The sequence below is a fragment of the Lissotriton vulgaris genome, chromosome 5 (assembly GCF_964263255.1).
Source record: "Lissotriton vulgaris chromosome 5, aLisVul1.2, whole genome shotgun sequence".
NCBI lineage: Eukaryota > Metazoa > Chordata > Amphibia > Caudata > Salamandridae > Lissotriton > Lissotriton vulgaris.
Window position 1 is genome coordinate 685,957,574 of NC_141693.1, and position 15,216 is coordinate 685,972,789.

Sequence of the window (15,216 nt, forward strand, 5' to 3'; positions counted from 1 at the left end):
TACATAATCTAGTCCTGACTGAATTAATCCTGCTTGTTGATATATTGTTCTACGAGTGCAAATTACAGAGTATCCATATTATGAACAAAGCATGTAGGCTGGAAAAAAGTAGGGATGTACAAAATCCATGTCATTTGCTTTTGCCTAACTATGTGAAATGTTGAAAAATTATGCTGTATATTAGTGAGTAATGGGTCCTTGCATCCTCATTAGACACAAAAATGTCTTTTAGGCTAGAAAATGAGTGCAAAAGAATTAAAGCACCGTGATCAACAGCAGCCCATGTTCTGTTGTTCGCATTGTTCCTGTATGATAAATTGTACAGTAAATGGTGTGTAATTACGGAACATGTCATAATAGTGGAATTTCAGGAATTTTGCCTAACAAGAGTAACTTAAATTTACCAAAATGACTTCAAGTACAAAATAGCAGGCTTAAACATAGTTTAATACTTTTCTAACTTTGTGTATGTGTGTGTTGTGTATTACCGTATACTTGCAAAGTCAGAAAAGCTTTAAAAAAAAATAAAACGTTTCTCAAAGTTTCTCCTGCTGCAAGGTGGCGTACTTTTTTGGCACAAATGCAGGTGTACCTTTTTTAGTAGGTAGGGCTTTGCGATAAAATCCATGTGTGGTTACACGAGACTGCCCATATACCACACATGTGCCACCCCCTTGACTCAAAAGTGAAAAGTAAATAACAAATCAACACTTTGCACTTGGAGTGTGTCACTTTTGATGACTTTTCACCAGTGCAAAGTGTTGATAAATATGGCCCCAAATGGAATCGCACAACCATCCATCAGCATCCTATTACGAAATTTGAGCTTTTTAGTGATCACCGAATGAGATCACCAATTTCCCCAGAACATCAATCATGAAGGCTCAATATTCCTTGGTAGGTGGTTCTGTGTGATGACAATCCTGGCATGATGCTGATACTTTGGAAGACAGCTGTATGTGAAGACTTGTGCACAGACTCAGATAGAGAGATTATATTTAAATAATGTAAAGTATGAGGTAACAGGGAATGACATACGCACACAGCAAATACTATGACACGAATGCAGCAGAGTACACATGCGTGTGCTCAACAGGTGCCAGTGGGTAGCCACCCAAGTAATTGACAATAATCTCTTGCTGCACCTGCAGCTCCACAATTCAGAGAACGTAGAATAGGGCCCCACGCAGGTGTGGGTCACATAGCATCATACTCCTCTAAACTGGGGTCAGCATTTGTTGAGTGGTGGCATCTACCTCAAGAGCTTAGGGACCAAGCGGAATGCGAGGTTGAAGTCCTAGTTCAAGACCATCATTAGATTGCTCACTGATTGGGTCTGATAAGAGGAACCTCGGATCTGGGGATATTTTGTATTTCCGCAATTTCATTGAATCAAGAGAAGAAAGAAATCAGTCGAGGAAGGTTAGGTTGGCAGAGTTAACATTTCATTTATGTCAAAACGTACCTGTAGCCCATTACAAGTTGAGTTTCTGGTCGCAAAGTCTGGGATTTTACAAATTGAGGCTTTGCGACTGCAAACACAGTTGTGCCATTTGCCAGGATGTCTGTTAAATTGTATTGCAGGAAAAGCAGGGGCCTGTTTAACCATGTTTCTGGCCTGTAGTAAACCTTTGTCCGTCTTTAAGTTTGGGTTCTCCTTTTTATAAAAACACATGTCATTTCCTGATAAAATTGATATTGCTGGAATAGCTCTTCTTATTTTCTCATGTGGTGTCTTTAGTTCTCTTTTCCTTGCCACAGTTTCTCTGATTGCTGTATTTGCCATTTTCACCGTTTCCTGTACACTGCTTCTGTATTTCACAGTAATCAGCGAAGTCCCAGCTGAGGTGTGTAGAAACATAGCTATGATGGACTTTATTTACACTTTTTCATGCAAGTTGGAGGTGAACGGTGCCTTTGCATCACTCTGGCTGTATTCACTTTCTCATGAAAGTCACAGGAACCCAAGATGGGCTAAAACTATCTTGGCCTTATGTCAGCTAGCGAGCAGGTTGTTCAAGATTCTTGTCGTGGGAGTTGCACATAGAGAAGACTACCATGTTCAGTATGTCTTAAGAGGTGGTGACCAGATTGTACATATGATCTGGATGTACACAGTCTATGTCTTGTTGTATGCCATGTATTTCCGTCACTATCCATCATCTTAATCTTCTGTGTCTGCCAATCATTCCTCTCACCTTTCTTCAAAAGGTTATATTTATTTTACAACACTATTTGTCCTCACTTCTCCTTCCTTGTGCCGTTTTAAAATTCGCAGTTACTGCCTACTGCTGTACAAATTCACGTCATGAATGAGAAAAGAAGAGGAAAAGAAATAAAGCTTGGGAACATGAGCCGCCACAATCTATTAAGGCCCAGATTCCGTCTACTCTTGCTAAGCCAAAAGAGGTGATCTAGTATTTTATGGGCCCACACTTTACTTACTCTTGGTCCTCTGATAGACCTTTTTAGTCGCACTGAGGGGAGAGGGAGTTAGTATTCAATAACCTCAATCTGATTCATTTTACAGTGCAGCCCATTTGGCTACAAAATGAGGAACAGGAATCGGTAGGCAAGTTTAAGAATGTTTATTACAAATTAGTAATTGAATTCAAATGGATCACTCTCAATACCATGCTTTAAAGATACAGTATTACAACTGAAAGTCGAGTCCTACTAAAGAAATTGAGACGGACCAGAGCAATTCAGTGGCTGCACTGCAGAATCACAACACCAGTATCTGATGTTCAGAAAACAATCTTGAGTTCTTCCCTCTATACATTAGTAGTCTAAAATCCCAAACATCATCAAAAGTAGAAGATGGTTTAGGTAATCTACTAAGTCTCTAAAATCTGCGAGTTCCAAGTAGGAAACGGGGACAGGGCAAGATAAATTAGGTAGAACATGTGTTTGCATCGCAGAAGCTCCATCAAGCGTCTTTACTGGGGCAGAAATAAGTGTCACTCTAAGCCATACTTAGGGCTGAATCCAAAGGAAGCCTAGCGGTTTAAACCCTTCAAAGTTCGCTCAAGGAGGAGTGGGGAATCATGGAAAGGGTCTGCAAGGGATAGAAGGAGAAATTCTACATAGAATCTGCAGAAAGAGGAGTTCAGCAAAGAAGTCCTCAAAAAGTCTCCAGGGAGTGATCTGATAGGTTCAGAGGGGAGATCTGCAGAATTTTGGGGTTGTCTGTATATTATAATCCACAAAGTCCACATATGACACCCCTTTAGTCACACCATCATAGAAAGTCTATTGCTCATGTTTGTTCACATATTTGCAGACTGCAAAATTTACCATTTGTCCCACACTAGACATGGGAAGTACATATTCTCACACCCAGGTCAGGAAAATATAGTCCTTTCATAGTGCTCATGTTTTCCATGTGCTTTGGCCAAGGTCTGATTCTTAGGCTATGTATCTATCTCCAGTATAAAAATTTCTTTAGTATATTTAGTTCATATTGAATAAGGTATTCAATGAATTATCAAATTACTCAAAGGTAAGTACGTCTTAAAACTATGTTTGAATGTACATACATGCAACATTAATGCATTTATCGCATAACTTTGGTCGTTTTACTTGAAATAACATTCTACACGTGTGAAAATGGTTTTGAATAAATTGTACTCTGACAATATAGCACACATTTAGGAATCATGAGTTATGTATTAGCTGTACAGCAGAATAACATGAGAATGGGTTTAGAATTCTAATATTTTTAGCTGGTAAGGCCAATCAGTTATTAAATATACATCAAATGATCGACTCTAGGTCATCTATATTATATACTTCTATATATTAAAGATGAGTCCTTAATCGAACATCAGAAAATATTCCACTTAACATAGTAACCACATACTGGTGAGAAAATTCTCAAGTTCTACAAGCAATGCACTCTTTGAAAGTACTGTCAGCTAAGTTTTTCTTTAATCATTGTGTCATGTAAGAAATATGTGCAAAGTGCACACTCATTGTACATGTCTCTGTGAACCTTCTGGTGACATATATATGACGTATAAAGAGTGGACAACATTGTGTTGCACCAGAGACAAATGTTTTGACCAGGAGTTCATGATTCAATCCCTCTTATTTTCCCAAAGCCAGACGATTATCAGTTGGGTGAGCCATATTCAGGTCATGGTTAAGACCGTAGTCAGACTGGTACCTTGCACATATGAGGATGAGTGATGAAGCACTTGCAGGTTGCTGCCTTGACTGCTCAAGAACGAATGAGCAGGCCCTGAGTTACTGTTCTTTCCTTCTGCCTTCATGAAAGTGTTCTATATTTCTTAAATCCGAGACAACCTAGCTCTCTCTAATATTCCTGAATATGCATATTCCTGCTGTTCTAGATTTTACTCCCAGACATCTACTTTCATTATTACTAAGGAATGACATTTCAGGGTAGAAAAGAGACAATGTCGACGTGGAATGTTTTTCAATATATATCACATTCAAGGACCACACAATCAATTTTCCTGTCATCGAACATTTTAGATAAATAAACCAAAAATAACTGCGCTGCTGAAAGAAGAAATAGTGCATTACAAATGAACCAATATGATACGATATAAGGCATATGACTCTCTAGTCATCATTGTAAACTGCCCATTCCTTTCCCACTCCTATGAAAATACACGTTTGCTGATGGATCAGAATAGCTGGTTAATCATAATTACTGACCGCCCCCGTCAGTTTTCCCAAGAAAAATTTAGGCAGGTCAAACCAGGGGAAATGTACTAGGGAAATGCCCAGGATTAACCTGCACATGCGGATGTTGGTGTGATAATAGGCCTGGGCGAAGCACTACGCTACGCTCGCGTAGTTTGCGCAACTTCGCACTACGCGAGCTGCACATAGCACAGTGCGAACACGCGTAGCGTAGTGCAGGAGTCATTTTTTGCTTGCTCGCGGTGCTCAACAACAAGTTGGCAACCGCGAGCAAGCAAAATGACATCTTGGTGAGACTTTTTACTCGTTCGCGATCAGCAACATCAAGTTGCCGATCGCGAGCGTGGAAAATAAACCTCCCTGCGAGATTCTCAACGCGGGGAGGTCTGTTTTCTCATTGCGAGTGGTCGCGTATGCTCGCGACCGTTCGCGATGAGAAACTACCAGTTCTGTGTTGAGAAAGCTGCCGCTCAAGGAAAAATCTCCTCGAGCGGCTGAAAACTACAGCTTGCACTGTGCAAGATGCCATTTTCAATGATTGCACAGTGCCGGATGCTTGTCCGCACTGTGCAATCATTGAAAACGGCATCTTGCACAGTGCGAACATGCTACTACACAGTTCGCGTAGTGCTTCGCGAAGCTCGCGTAGTGCGAATTGCACTTCGCGTAACTTCGCGAAGCGCTACTTCGCAAACTACGCCCAGCCCATTGATAAGCACCAAACTCTGCATGTTATTACCTTTTTAAGTGAGAAAATCTCATGAGAGTGGTTATTTATCGGCCCCAGTAAAAATCACCCACTGGGCCACTCTCAATGAGTGCATTGACATTCTTAGCCCACACATACAGTCTTCTAATTGACTTTAAAATGTATAAAATATTTAAAAAATACTCCAACATTTTCCAAAAACTATTTATTCATTTGGAAGATCTGTTTACAAAATATCTCAGTGAATTGTGGAAAGTAAAATTAAGTATTAAGTATTTTTAAACTTCAATCCCTGAACGCATGTCCTGGACATTTTGCTTCTATTGCACTTCTCTGCTCGAAATGAAAACAATTTAATTGACTGTGGAATTTATTTTTAGATTCTTCCCAGCCCTGCTGATGGTTAGCAAACTCAGCCTGATAAACATTTATCAAAACCATTGTCAGATGTTTCACAGTAATATTTGGGACATGTTACAAGTCAACGTTTCTTAACATGGGGTCTTGTATGGGGGTCCACATCTGTTTAGAATATTACATCATATTAGCAAGTTAAGATTATTAAAGTATGTATACATTAAAAAGCAACATTGAAAAACTTCAAATGCTTTGTATCTGTGAAGATATTTCAAACTGGAGGCTAAAAATGTAGGGCCTGATTCATAATAGGCCTCAATACTTGTGGCGGAGGCCCCGCAGTAAAGGCAGAGGCCCCGCAGTAATGGCAGAGGCCCCGCAGTCATGCAGAGGCCCCCCAGTAATGGCAGAGGCCCCGCAGTAATGGCAGAGGCCCCGCAGTAATGGCAGAGGCCCCGCAGTCATGCAGAGGCCCCCCAGTAATGGCAGAGGCCCCGCAGTAATGGCAAAGGCCCCGCAGTAATGGCTGAGGCCCAGCAGTCATGCAGAGGCCCCCCAGTAATGGCAGAGGCCCCGCAGTAATGGCTGAGGCCCAGCAGTCATGCAGAGGCCCCCCAGTAATGGCAGAGGCCCGCAGTAATGGCAGAGGCCCCGCAGTAATGGCTGAGGCCCAGCAGTCATGCAGAGGCCCCCCAGTAATGGCAGAGGCCCGCAGTAATGGCAGAGGCCCCGCAGTAATGGCTGAGGCCCAGCAGTCATGCAGAGGCCCCCCAGTAATGGCAGAGGCCCCGCAGTAATGGCAGAGGCCCCGCAGTAATGGCAGAGGCCCGGCAGTAATGGCTGAGGCCCCGCAGGCATGGCAGAGGCCCCGCAGTAATGGCAGAGGCCCAGCAGGCATGGCAGAGGCCCTCAGTTGTGGTGACAGCGGGGCCTCTGCCATGACTATGAGCCTTCCTCCACGAGTACAGAGGCCGTTTTGTGAATAGGGGCTCAGTATTCATCCTTGTCTTGATTCCTGGAAGCAGCACCAATACAGCATTCAGAATATGATATAGATGAATGACGGACTCATTTGAAGCACTGGTATGCACTGATGGAAGAACAGCATGCATTAGAAGGAAACCCATCGAAATGTGATATGTTAGACTGGTATATCGCCTCGTCTTTTAGAAATAAAACCACATTTTGAAAAGCTTCAACCTTACCATTAATCAATTTAGTTTCTGTGTATATTTTTGGTTTGTGAATAAAAATCAATATTTCATAATTTCTGCATTTTTTGTTTGCTGTAAACTTTTTTCTCAATTTTTGTGTGTTGTTTTTAGGTTCAACTCATAGAAATTACGTTGAGTGGTTGTGCTTGGCTTCCAGCTATGATTCAGTGACTGTCCTCAGAAGTCAAAAGATTAAGAACTGCTGTTATATGTAGTTAGCATCATTCACACATTAAGATCAAGCAACCGCCAATTCAGGTCGCATAGAGTACAGCAGTACAGGCTAAATGTAAAATTAAATTAATGCGCTCATTTTTGCCTAACAAGCATACATCTCGTTGCTCATAAGTTATAACTCTAAATATGATTGTCAAATTAACATTTTATTATCTTCTGTGTTTGTGCTTTTTTTGCATCAGGTGCTGATCACAGTTCTGGATGTTAATGACTACAGGCCTCAATTCTCCAGAAGCCAGTTTACTACAAGTGTCTTTGAGAATGAGCCTTCGGGGACATCTGTCATTGTAATGACAGCGGTGGACCTGGACGAGGGTGCCAATGGTATACTTACTTACGACATCCAGGGACCTGGCGTGGGTAAGCAACCCTTTTCTGCCAGCTGTGTGATCAAAATCATAATTTGAGCTTACTATTCCGGAATATAGTGGGCTTGTGTACCAAACTGACAAACCCAGTATGGCTCGAGTTTATTGGGAAATTTAAAACTTTTTCTTCCCAAGAACCTTGAGCAACAGATGAAATCCATATAAATGGTTTTAAGACATATCATACCTCTGCAATCTCTTCAACATATTGGAGAGCTAAGGGGGGTCTATGCACTTACGTCTCCAATCAGATAAATATATCCAAGATAACTATGTTGATAACAGAAATCTACTATCAAATTATATCCATCCAAGTAGGTAAACATCATATCTTGGTCCTGATACATTTTTATGATAATACGCCGAAGGACCAGATAATGGCAGTATTAGGGAAACTAAATAGCGACCTGAGCAAACTGCAGAGAGACAGGGAGCAAGAGGTGATTAGTGTCTGGGGCGGAGATTTTAATATCGGGCTATGCCCTTCAGGTGGGGACGATCACTGTGGTTTACTATCTGATGAAAATGATCCTTATCCCCATTTTTCTCATTCAATCTCTGAAGACTTTTTAAATAAGATTCTTTTCTCTCATGATATGGGCTTCGTCAATAGTTTGTGCTCCCCCCAGTTCACTTTGAGCATACGTTTAACAGGAGGTGTTTTAAATCAACAATTGATTACATTATTTTACCTAGTCGATAAGCGTCACGTTGTTTTAAATTATAACATTTAAAAAAATGCTAAAAGTGATCACTTCCCATTGAGCTTAAGTTTAGTGCTCCCAAATAGCATGCACAATTTTCAAAGTAGCCAAGTCCCCATGCCAATATTCTAGAAGTATATATAGTACCCATATTTAAGAAGGGCGACCAGCACCATCCAGCTTGCTACCGTCAAATCTCCCTGCTGGACTCTGTGGTAAAGGTAGAAGGGTGGATCGTCTTAAACCGGCTCCAAGATTGGGCAGAAGACAAAATCATTCAGTCAGATGTACAATATGGTTTTAAGCAGGGGTTGGGAACCATAGAGCTAGCCCTTAATCTTAGCATCCTGATAGGGAAATACATGCAGCCCAAAAAGGGAGACTCTATTTAGCATTTGTTGACCTTAAAGCTGCTTTTGACTGTGTTATACACAGTAAACTCTGGGTTGTTTTAACAGATATGGGGGTGGACCCCCCACTGATCCAGTTTTTGAGGCAGCTGTATAGAGGGGCGACAGCTAGGGTTGTTTCATACTTCTCTGACATTATTAAAGTTCATCCTGCTCTCCTATGGCACAGGATCTGGACCTCCCCTAGAACTGGTCTCAAACGTGATATTATTAGCGATACCATGAAGCTGGAATAGCCCACCAAGATCCCCTGGTTAACCTCTTTGCCGCGGGGCTAATTTCCCCGGGGTGCTGGGGGGCGGGGGGGCCGCGCGCAGCGCCACGGTGCTTGTGATGAGTTCGGCTCTTCATGCTGCACAGTGGTGCTGTGCTCATGACGAGCAGAGCTCGTCAGGACCATGCCCATTTTTGTGGAATGCTCAGCACAGCACAGCAGGGGAATTATCCCTGCATGTGAGCACCACATGCTCATGACGATTCTAGATTCACTCTAGAAGCAAGCAAACCGTCATTACAATTTCACCAACTAATTTTAACCACCTACACTATACAGCCATATATATAGTACACTTTAGGTGGGTATGACAGATTCATACTGACATGTTTCAGATTTGGAATTTCTCATCGCATGATAAGCTTTCCTGAAACAAACAACTGTTCGAATAAGTTATGCAGTTGCCCATGCGATAATCAGTCCCAGCAATCGTTGATTCACGTGGTTTTATTCAGTAATTAAAAAAGCAAAGAAGGAGGTGGATCCTATCAATTTTAAGACTAGGGGGATGGACACAATGTAGACCAGCGTTCTTATTTTTGCAATTTCTAGATAATAAATGTTTTACTAACGCAATTGTTTGTTTTCTCAAAAGCACTGTGAAAGTTAGAAAAACTGTTTTGATTTAAATTTTATACGGGTATGTGCATTTTAAACTCTGCGATGAATTTTAATCTGTGAGGCACTGGTTTCAGTGTAATTTCTTATATTAATTGAATTTTCCTACAAAATATCCATGTGTGAGATGCTGTGTTTTTAACCTTTGTGTTGCTTCTGCGATTTTACATGTATAAAATCAAATAAAGCTTGTTCTGATCTCATCTGACTGGGATGTGAGCCTTGGTCTAGTACCAACCACAATCCTTGTCAGGTCGAGGCACAAGCCAACCCTACATTAAACTAAGCTCAACCTTCCGGTAGCTTGGCAAAGAGCAGTCATGCTTAACTAGAAGGCAATGTATAAAGCATTTGTGCAACACTTCATCAGTAATAACGTTTAAACACCATTCAAAAAGGATCCCACACCAGGTTAGAAAAATAGTACTTATTTTATTAAATAAAACAATGCCAAAATGACGAAAAAAAATGTGTAGAACCAGAGATGTGCAATAAAAAATGTTGTTAGTAAAAATAGGCCCCAGAAGCACAAACAGCCAAATTAATTGATGTCTGGTCTTACCAGACCAGGACAAAGTCACAAGTTCAGCCTGACCACAATGGAGTGTGAACTGTCTACAGGGACCCAGTTAGGCTAGCTGAACGAAGCACCGTAAATCCTGGTTTGCAGAGTGTTGCGAGGATCTGCGTAGATGGTGCATTGCACAGCCGAGGCGATGTGTCAGTTCTGAGATGCAGCAATGCTGCAATGCAAGGTCCTCAATCGTCATCGAGGATCCCGTCCTCAGGGCTTGCGATACGCAGTCTGGCGTCGAGGATGCCCCATGTAGTCAGGCAATGTGTCGATTCCGAAGAGCTGCAAGGCTGCAATGTGGACTCTGGCAAGGCTGCCGTTGATGAGGGATGCCATGGCCTGCACCGATGATGCGTCGCACAGTGATGGTTCCGATGGGCTGCAGCGGCGATGTGGGTCTTTGCAACTGGTCCAATCTACGCAGCAGTCGAGATGCATCAGTTCTGCTCGGGGTTGCACTGTGTAGTAGAGGAGATGCATCCGTTCCGCTGGATCGACAGAGGGTGGCAGAGAACCTTAAACCAACTTCTTAGAAACCAGGACTGGGAGTGGCACCATTGGCAGGGTAGACTTACAGATGGCAGATCCAGGGCTTGGTGCAAGGCTGTTGGAAGCTTGTTGTGTCTCTGATGTTTCAGATCAGGAGGCCAGCCAACTAGCCTTTGGAGTCACAATGGATTCTGGGTTCAAGAGTTGCAGGTCCAGTCCTACTCACTGAGGCAAGAGGGGAGCAGGCCCGCACAGCAGGGCAACAGTGCCTTCCCAGCACCATTCCAGCAAAATGCCAGGCCATTCAGAGGCACAGCAGTCCTTCTTACTGACAGAGTATCCACAGTTCCAGAAGTGTACTGAAGTAGTGGTGTCTGAGGTCTAGTATTTATACCGAGTTGTGCCTTTGAAGTGGGGATAAGCTTCTAGAGGCCTGTCTTTGTAGTGAACAGTTGCCCTGCATTTCTGGCCCTGGCTCCAGATTAACTACAGGGGGCATGCCGCCCTTTGTGTGGAGACAGGACAAACAACGTTTTAAGATACTCTGTGGTGTTGTTTGAGCATGCTACCCTGGAACCCGCTCTGTCCGTGAGCATGAATATATATGTGTAGAAGTTGGAGCCTTGTCCGGTTCTCCAAGCCCAGGATGCCCAGCCGGAAAAAGATAATTCACCATCAACAAAGAGCAGATGAAATCTATCTTGTTTAATCCATTTGTAATCCATTTTAATTCATAAATGTTTCATGCTTTGCTCTTTTCAACAATAAGTTCCAGGTGCTGGTCAGGCTTTACAAATTATGGAGATTCACTTTTCTTCATAACTCATAGGCCCCATTAAGATGGCGGGCGGATTTTGCCTGCCCGCCATCCCATCATGGAAAGGGAGCACCCGCCATAAGGGCGGAGGTCCCGTGGGGGAAATTAGGATGGTGGGCGCAACCTGTATTTTTAACATTGCGGCGAGCAGTGCTGAATGCACTGCCCGCCGCAATGTTAAAAATACATGTTGTGCATTTCGAAGCACAACGTGACAGGCACCGCACGGTGCCTGCCACATTGTCCTTTGAAATGCGGGTGGGTACCATAGGTACCCCCATGTGCACCCCCCCCCAGAGGCCTTGGGGGCCCGCAACGGGCCCCCAAAGTAGACTCTACCAAAACATATACAACAAATAATATGGTAGTACACAAACACCTTCAGCATATAATGTGGATACAATACAGGAACCACATACAAGTCAATATTTACGCAGTCAAATTCACAGATCCTATTTTAAAGTGAATTGTACAATGTATTGCATAAAAGGTGTCAGGCGTCGACGTTTCGGTCCTTGCTGGTCAGGCAGATCCGTAGGACCATCATCAGGACAGAAGAGTTGCACAGAAGTATGAATAACACATCGCCAAACGGTCGTTAATCTGGAAGTCGCCAATCAATTTCAGCAGCAGCACAACGCCGGCTCAACAGAGTCCGTGTTAGATCCCCGTTTATAATCGAGGCATCACAGATCTGTGAATTTGACTGCGTAAATATTGACTTGCATGTGGTTCCTGTATTGTATCCACATTATATGCTGAAGGTGTTTGTGTACTACCATATTATTTGTTGTATATGTTTTGGTAGTTTTTTGTTGCCAGTTCTTGATTATCAAAAAACAAGTTTTTCATGCACTGAAAATCAAAAAATAAATACAATATATTTTTGATACAAACTTTGATTGTTCCTTTTGAAACCCTTTGGTTGCTATACTTAATTGGGTGATCACAGATGTGACACAGATAAGTGCGAAGTAGATATTGTTAATGATTCCTGCCTGGACATTTAGCTTATATCATTGATATTACCCAGTCCCGGTGGGATTATTGGGTGGCTCTGTTCTAAAACTGTTTATGGGAAAAGCTCCAAAGCTGGACTGGACCCGGTGTGCAGCTTGTCCTGCCCACAGTCCAGGACCTGTTAATAAATGCGGAGGACCCCTTTGGCCTGTCTCTTTCGAGAGAGAATGCTGTCACTTGGGAGCAGGCCTTGGGTTAGAGGGATCCCATCAGATGCTGCAGCGCCTTTTGTAATGTGATCTCATCAAAACACATTTCCCAAGCTCAAGAAGGAGGTGAGGAAGGATCCAGGGTAACCACTGCGGTCAGGCAAGGCCCAAGCTAGTTAATGGGGCTTTAAGGGGAAACAGAGTCCCGGACTGGGATTTGAAGTGCTGAATTCCGGATCACAGTTCACCAAAACTACCACTCGACTCGATTTTTAACATGCTGTAGACACTGGATCAAAAGTACCAGAGAGCTTCAAAGGGCAAGCAAAAACGGCATTGCAAACCCTCTACAATTATCTTCCAATTAATTATTAAAGGAAAAGGTTATTTGGAGATATCCAGCGCCCGGATGGAAGAGTTGGAGCTTTCTAATCTTCTAACATCCTTTGAAGTTTATTCAATAATGTGTTACATAGCTTCTCCTTTTAAAGGCTTTTTTTCTCTCTATGAATTACTCCAATACTCATTAAAGCAAATAAATACTTTTTTAAATCTCACCGATTTAAGCCTCTGTTCATTTTCTCTTTCATTTCTCGGAATCTAGCGAACAATGTTATAATAATAATGTAATGATAATACTAATGTTATAATAATAGTACTAAAATATTCCGAATATAGCATCGTGCAATTTTAAGGTTATGTTTTGTGTGCCATAAATTGTTCTGTGATAGTCGGAATGTTCATATTGTGGCTTTATTGATCGTGCCACGTCAGCATTTGCGGAATGAAAACAATGGGCAGTCTTTTGAAAGGGTGACCCCAAACTACAAACAAAGGGGTTGCATCACGTTCTGTCTCATTTTAGTGTCATAAATATATTTTTTCCAAGGCCCTAGTTACACCACGACTGCAATACCCAGCTAAAGATCTCTCAAGGTTGGGGAAAAAGCCTGGGAAGAGCTCACGGACTACTTGGAGGATATAGCCCTCGCTTGGCTGCCTGAGGGACAGTGCGAGTATCTAGCACAGCCGATAACGGTCCCCGAAGTCCAAGAGGCCATCAAATCGCTACCGAATTGTAAGGCACCAGGGGCCAGATGTAGGTGGGAGATTTTGGCCATTTACCGACCGGTAACGGCCGAATTCGGCCGTTACCAACCGGTAAATGGCCATGGAGATGTAGGGGGATAAAAAACTTGCATTTTAGGTAATTTTACCGAATCGGTAATTTAATCGGTAAAATTACCGATTCTGTATATTTTACCAAATTGGTAAATATACCGGTCGGTAAAATGACACAAAATGCATGTTTGGTATGTAGGTGCCAATTTTAACATTGACACAGGGCTTTGAAAATCGGTATTTTACCATGCAATACAATTGCATGGTAAAATACCGATTCAAGTGTACATGCACATCTGTGCATGTACACCTGTGCCATGTGGCACACAAGCCTAAAACAGGGGTGCCAGAGGGTGTCAAAGTGACACCCCCTGCACCCTTGCAAAATTCGGTATTTACCGATTCGGTAAATACCGAATCGGTATTTGATATTGAATCCTATGGGCTTCAAGGCCCATAGGATTCAATAGCAAATACCGATTCGGTATTTACCGAATCGGTAAATACCGATTTTTACTGATTCGGTAATATTTACTGAATTGGTACCTACATTAGAAATGCCTACTCTTAATTACCGATTCGGTAAAATTCGGTAATTAAGAGTCGGTATTTCTGATTTTGCTACATCTGGCCCCAGGCCTAGACAAACTAACTAATGAATTCGACAAAACATATGGGGCCCGATGTAGGTAGGCATTTACCGGTCGGTAACGGTCGAATTCGGCCGTTACGGACCGGTAAATGCCTTTTCCAATGTAGGGGGCATGTATTTACAGATTCTGTATTTTTACCGAATCTGTATTTACCGAATCGGTAAAATTACCGAATTGGTAAATACAGACTCAGTAAAAATACCGAATCTGTAAATGCAGATGTAGGTGGCGCTTAAAACAGGGCCACAGGCCCCTAAGAATTTGTTATTTACCACGTAATACTATTGCATGGTAAATAACTAATTCAGGTGTACATGCACATCTGTGCATGTTCACCTGTGCCATGTGACACACAGACATGCCCTTAGGGCATGTCTGTGTGCCACATGGCACAGTGAAACACAGACATGCCCTTAGGGCATGTCTGTGTGCCACATGGCACACAAGCCTGACATTGGGGTGCTACAGGGTGTCAAAGTGACACCCCATTCCCCCTAGCAGGATTCGGTATTTACCGATTGATTCCTATGGGCTCCAAGGCCCATAGGAATCAATGGTAAATACCGATTCAGTATTTACCGAATCAGTGAATACCGAATCTTACAGATTCGGTAATTGAAAAAGAAAAATTACCTACATCTGCCTACTTCCAATTTACCTACTCTTAAATACCGAATCGGTATGATTCGGTATTTAAGAGTAGGTAAATCGAGATTACCTACATCGGGCCCATAGTGACCTGATTAGTCCACATCTCGTAGCAATGTATGCAGATGCATATGAGAAGCAAATCCTTCCCCCCACACTCAGGGAAGCCCTTATTATAA

The 15,216-nt window shown here is 42.5% G+C and overlaps 1 protein-coding gene across 1 annotated transcript in view; it reads left to right on the plus strand.

The window, feature by feature from the left end:
• The window catches only part of CDH23 (cadherin related 23), a 2,828,172-nt gene that overhangs the window by 2,516,862 nt on the left and 296,094 nt on the right, over positions 1-15,216 (plus strand). The window contains exon 53 of the mRNA XM_086919477.1: positions 7,374-7,551. Coding sequence (XP_086775603.1) covers positions 7,374-7,551 — 178 coding nt within the window. The remainder of the gene's footprint in view (positions 1-7,373; positions 7,552-15,216) is intronic.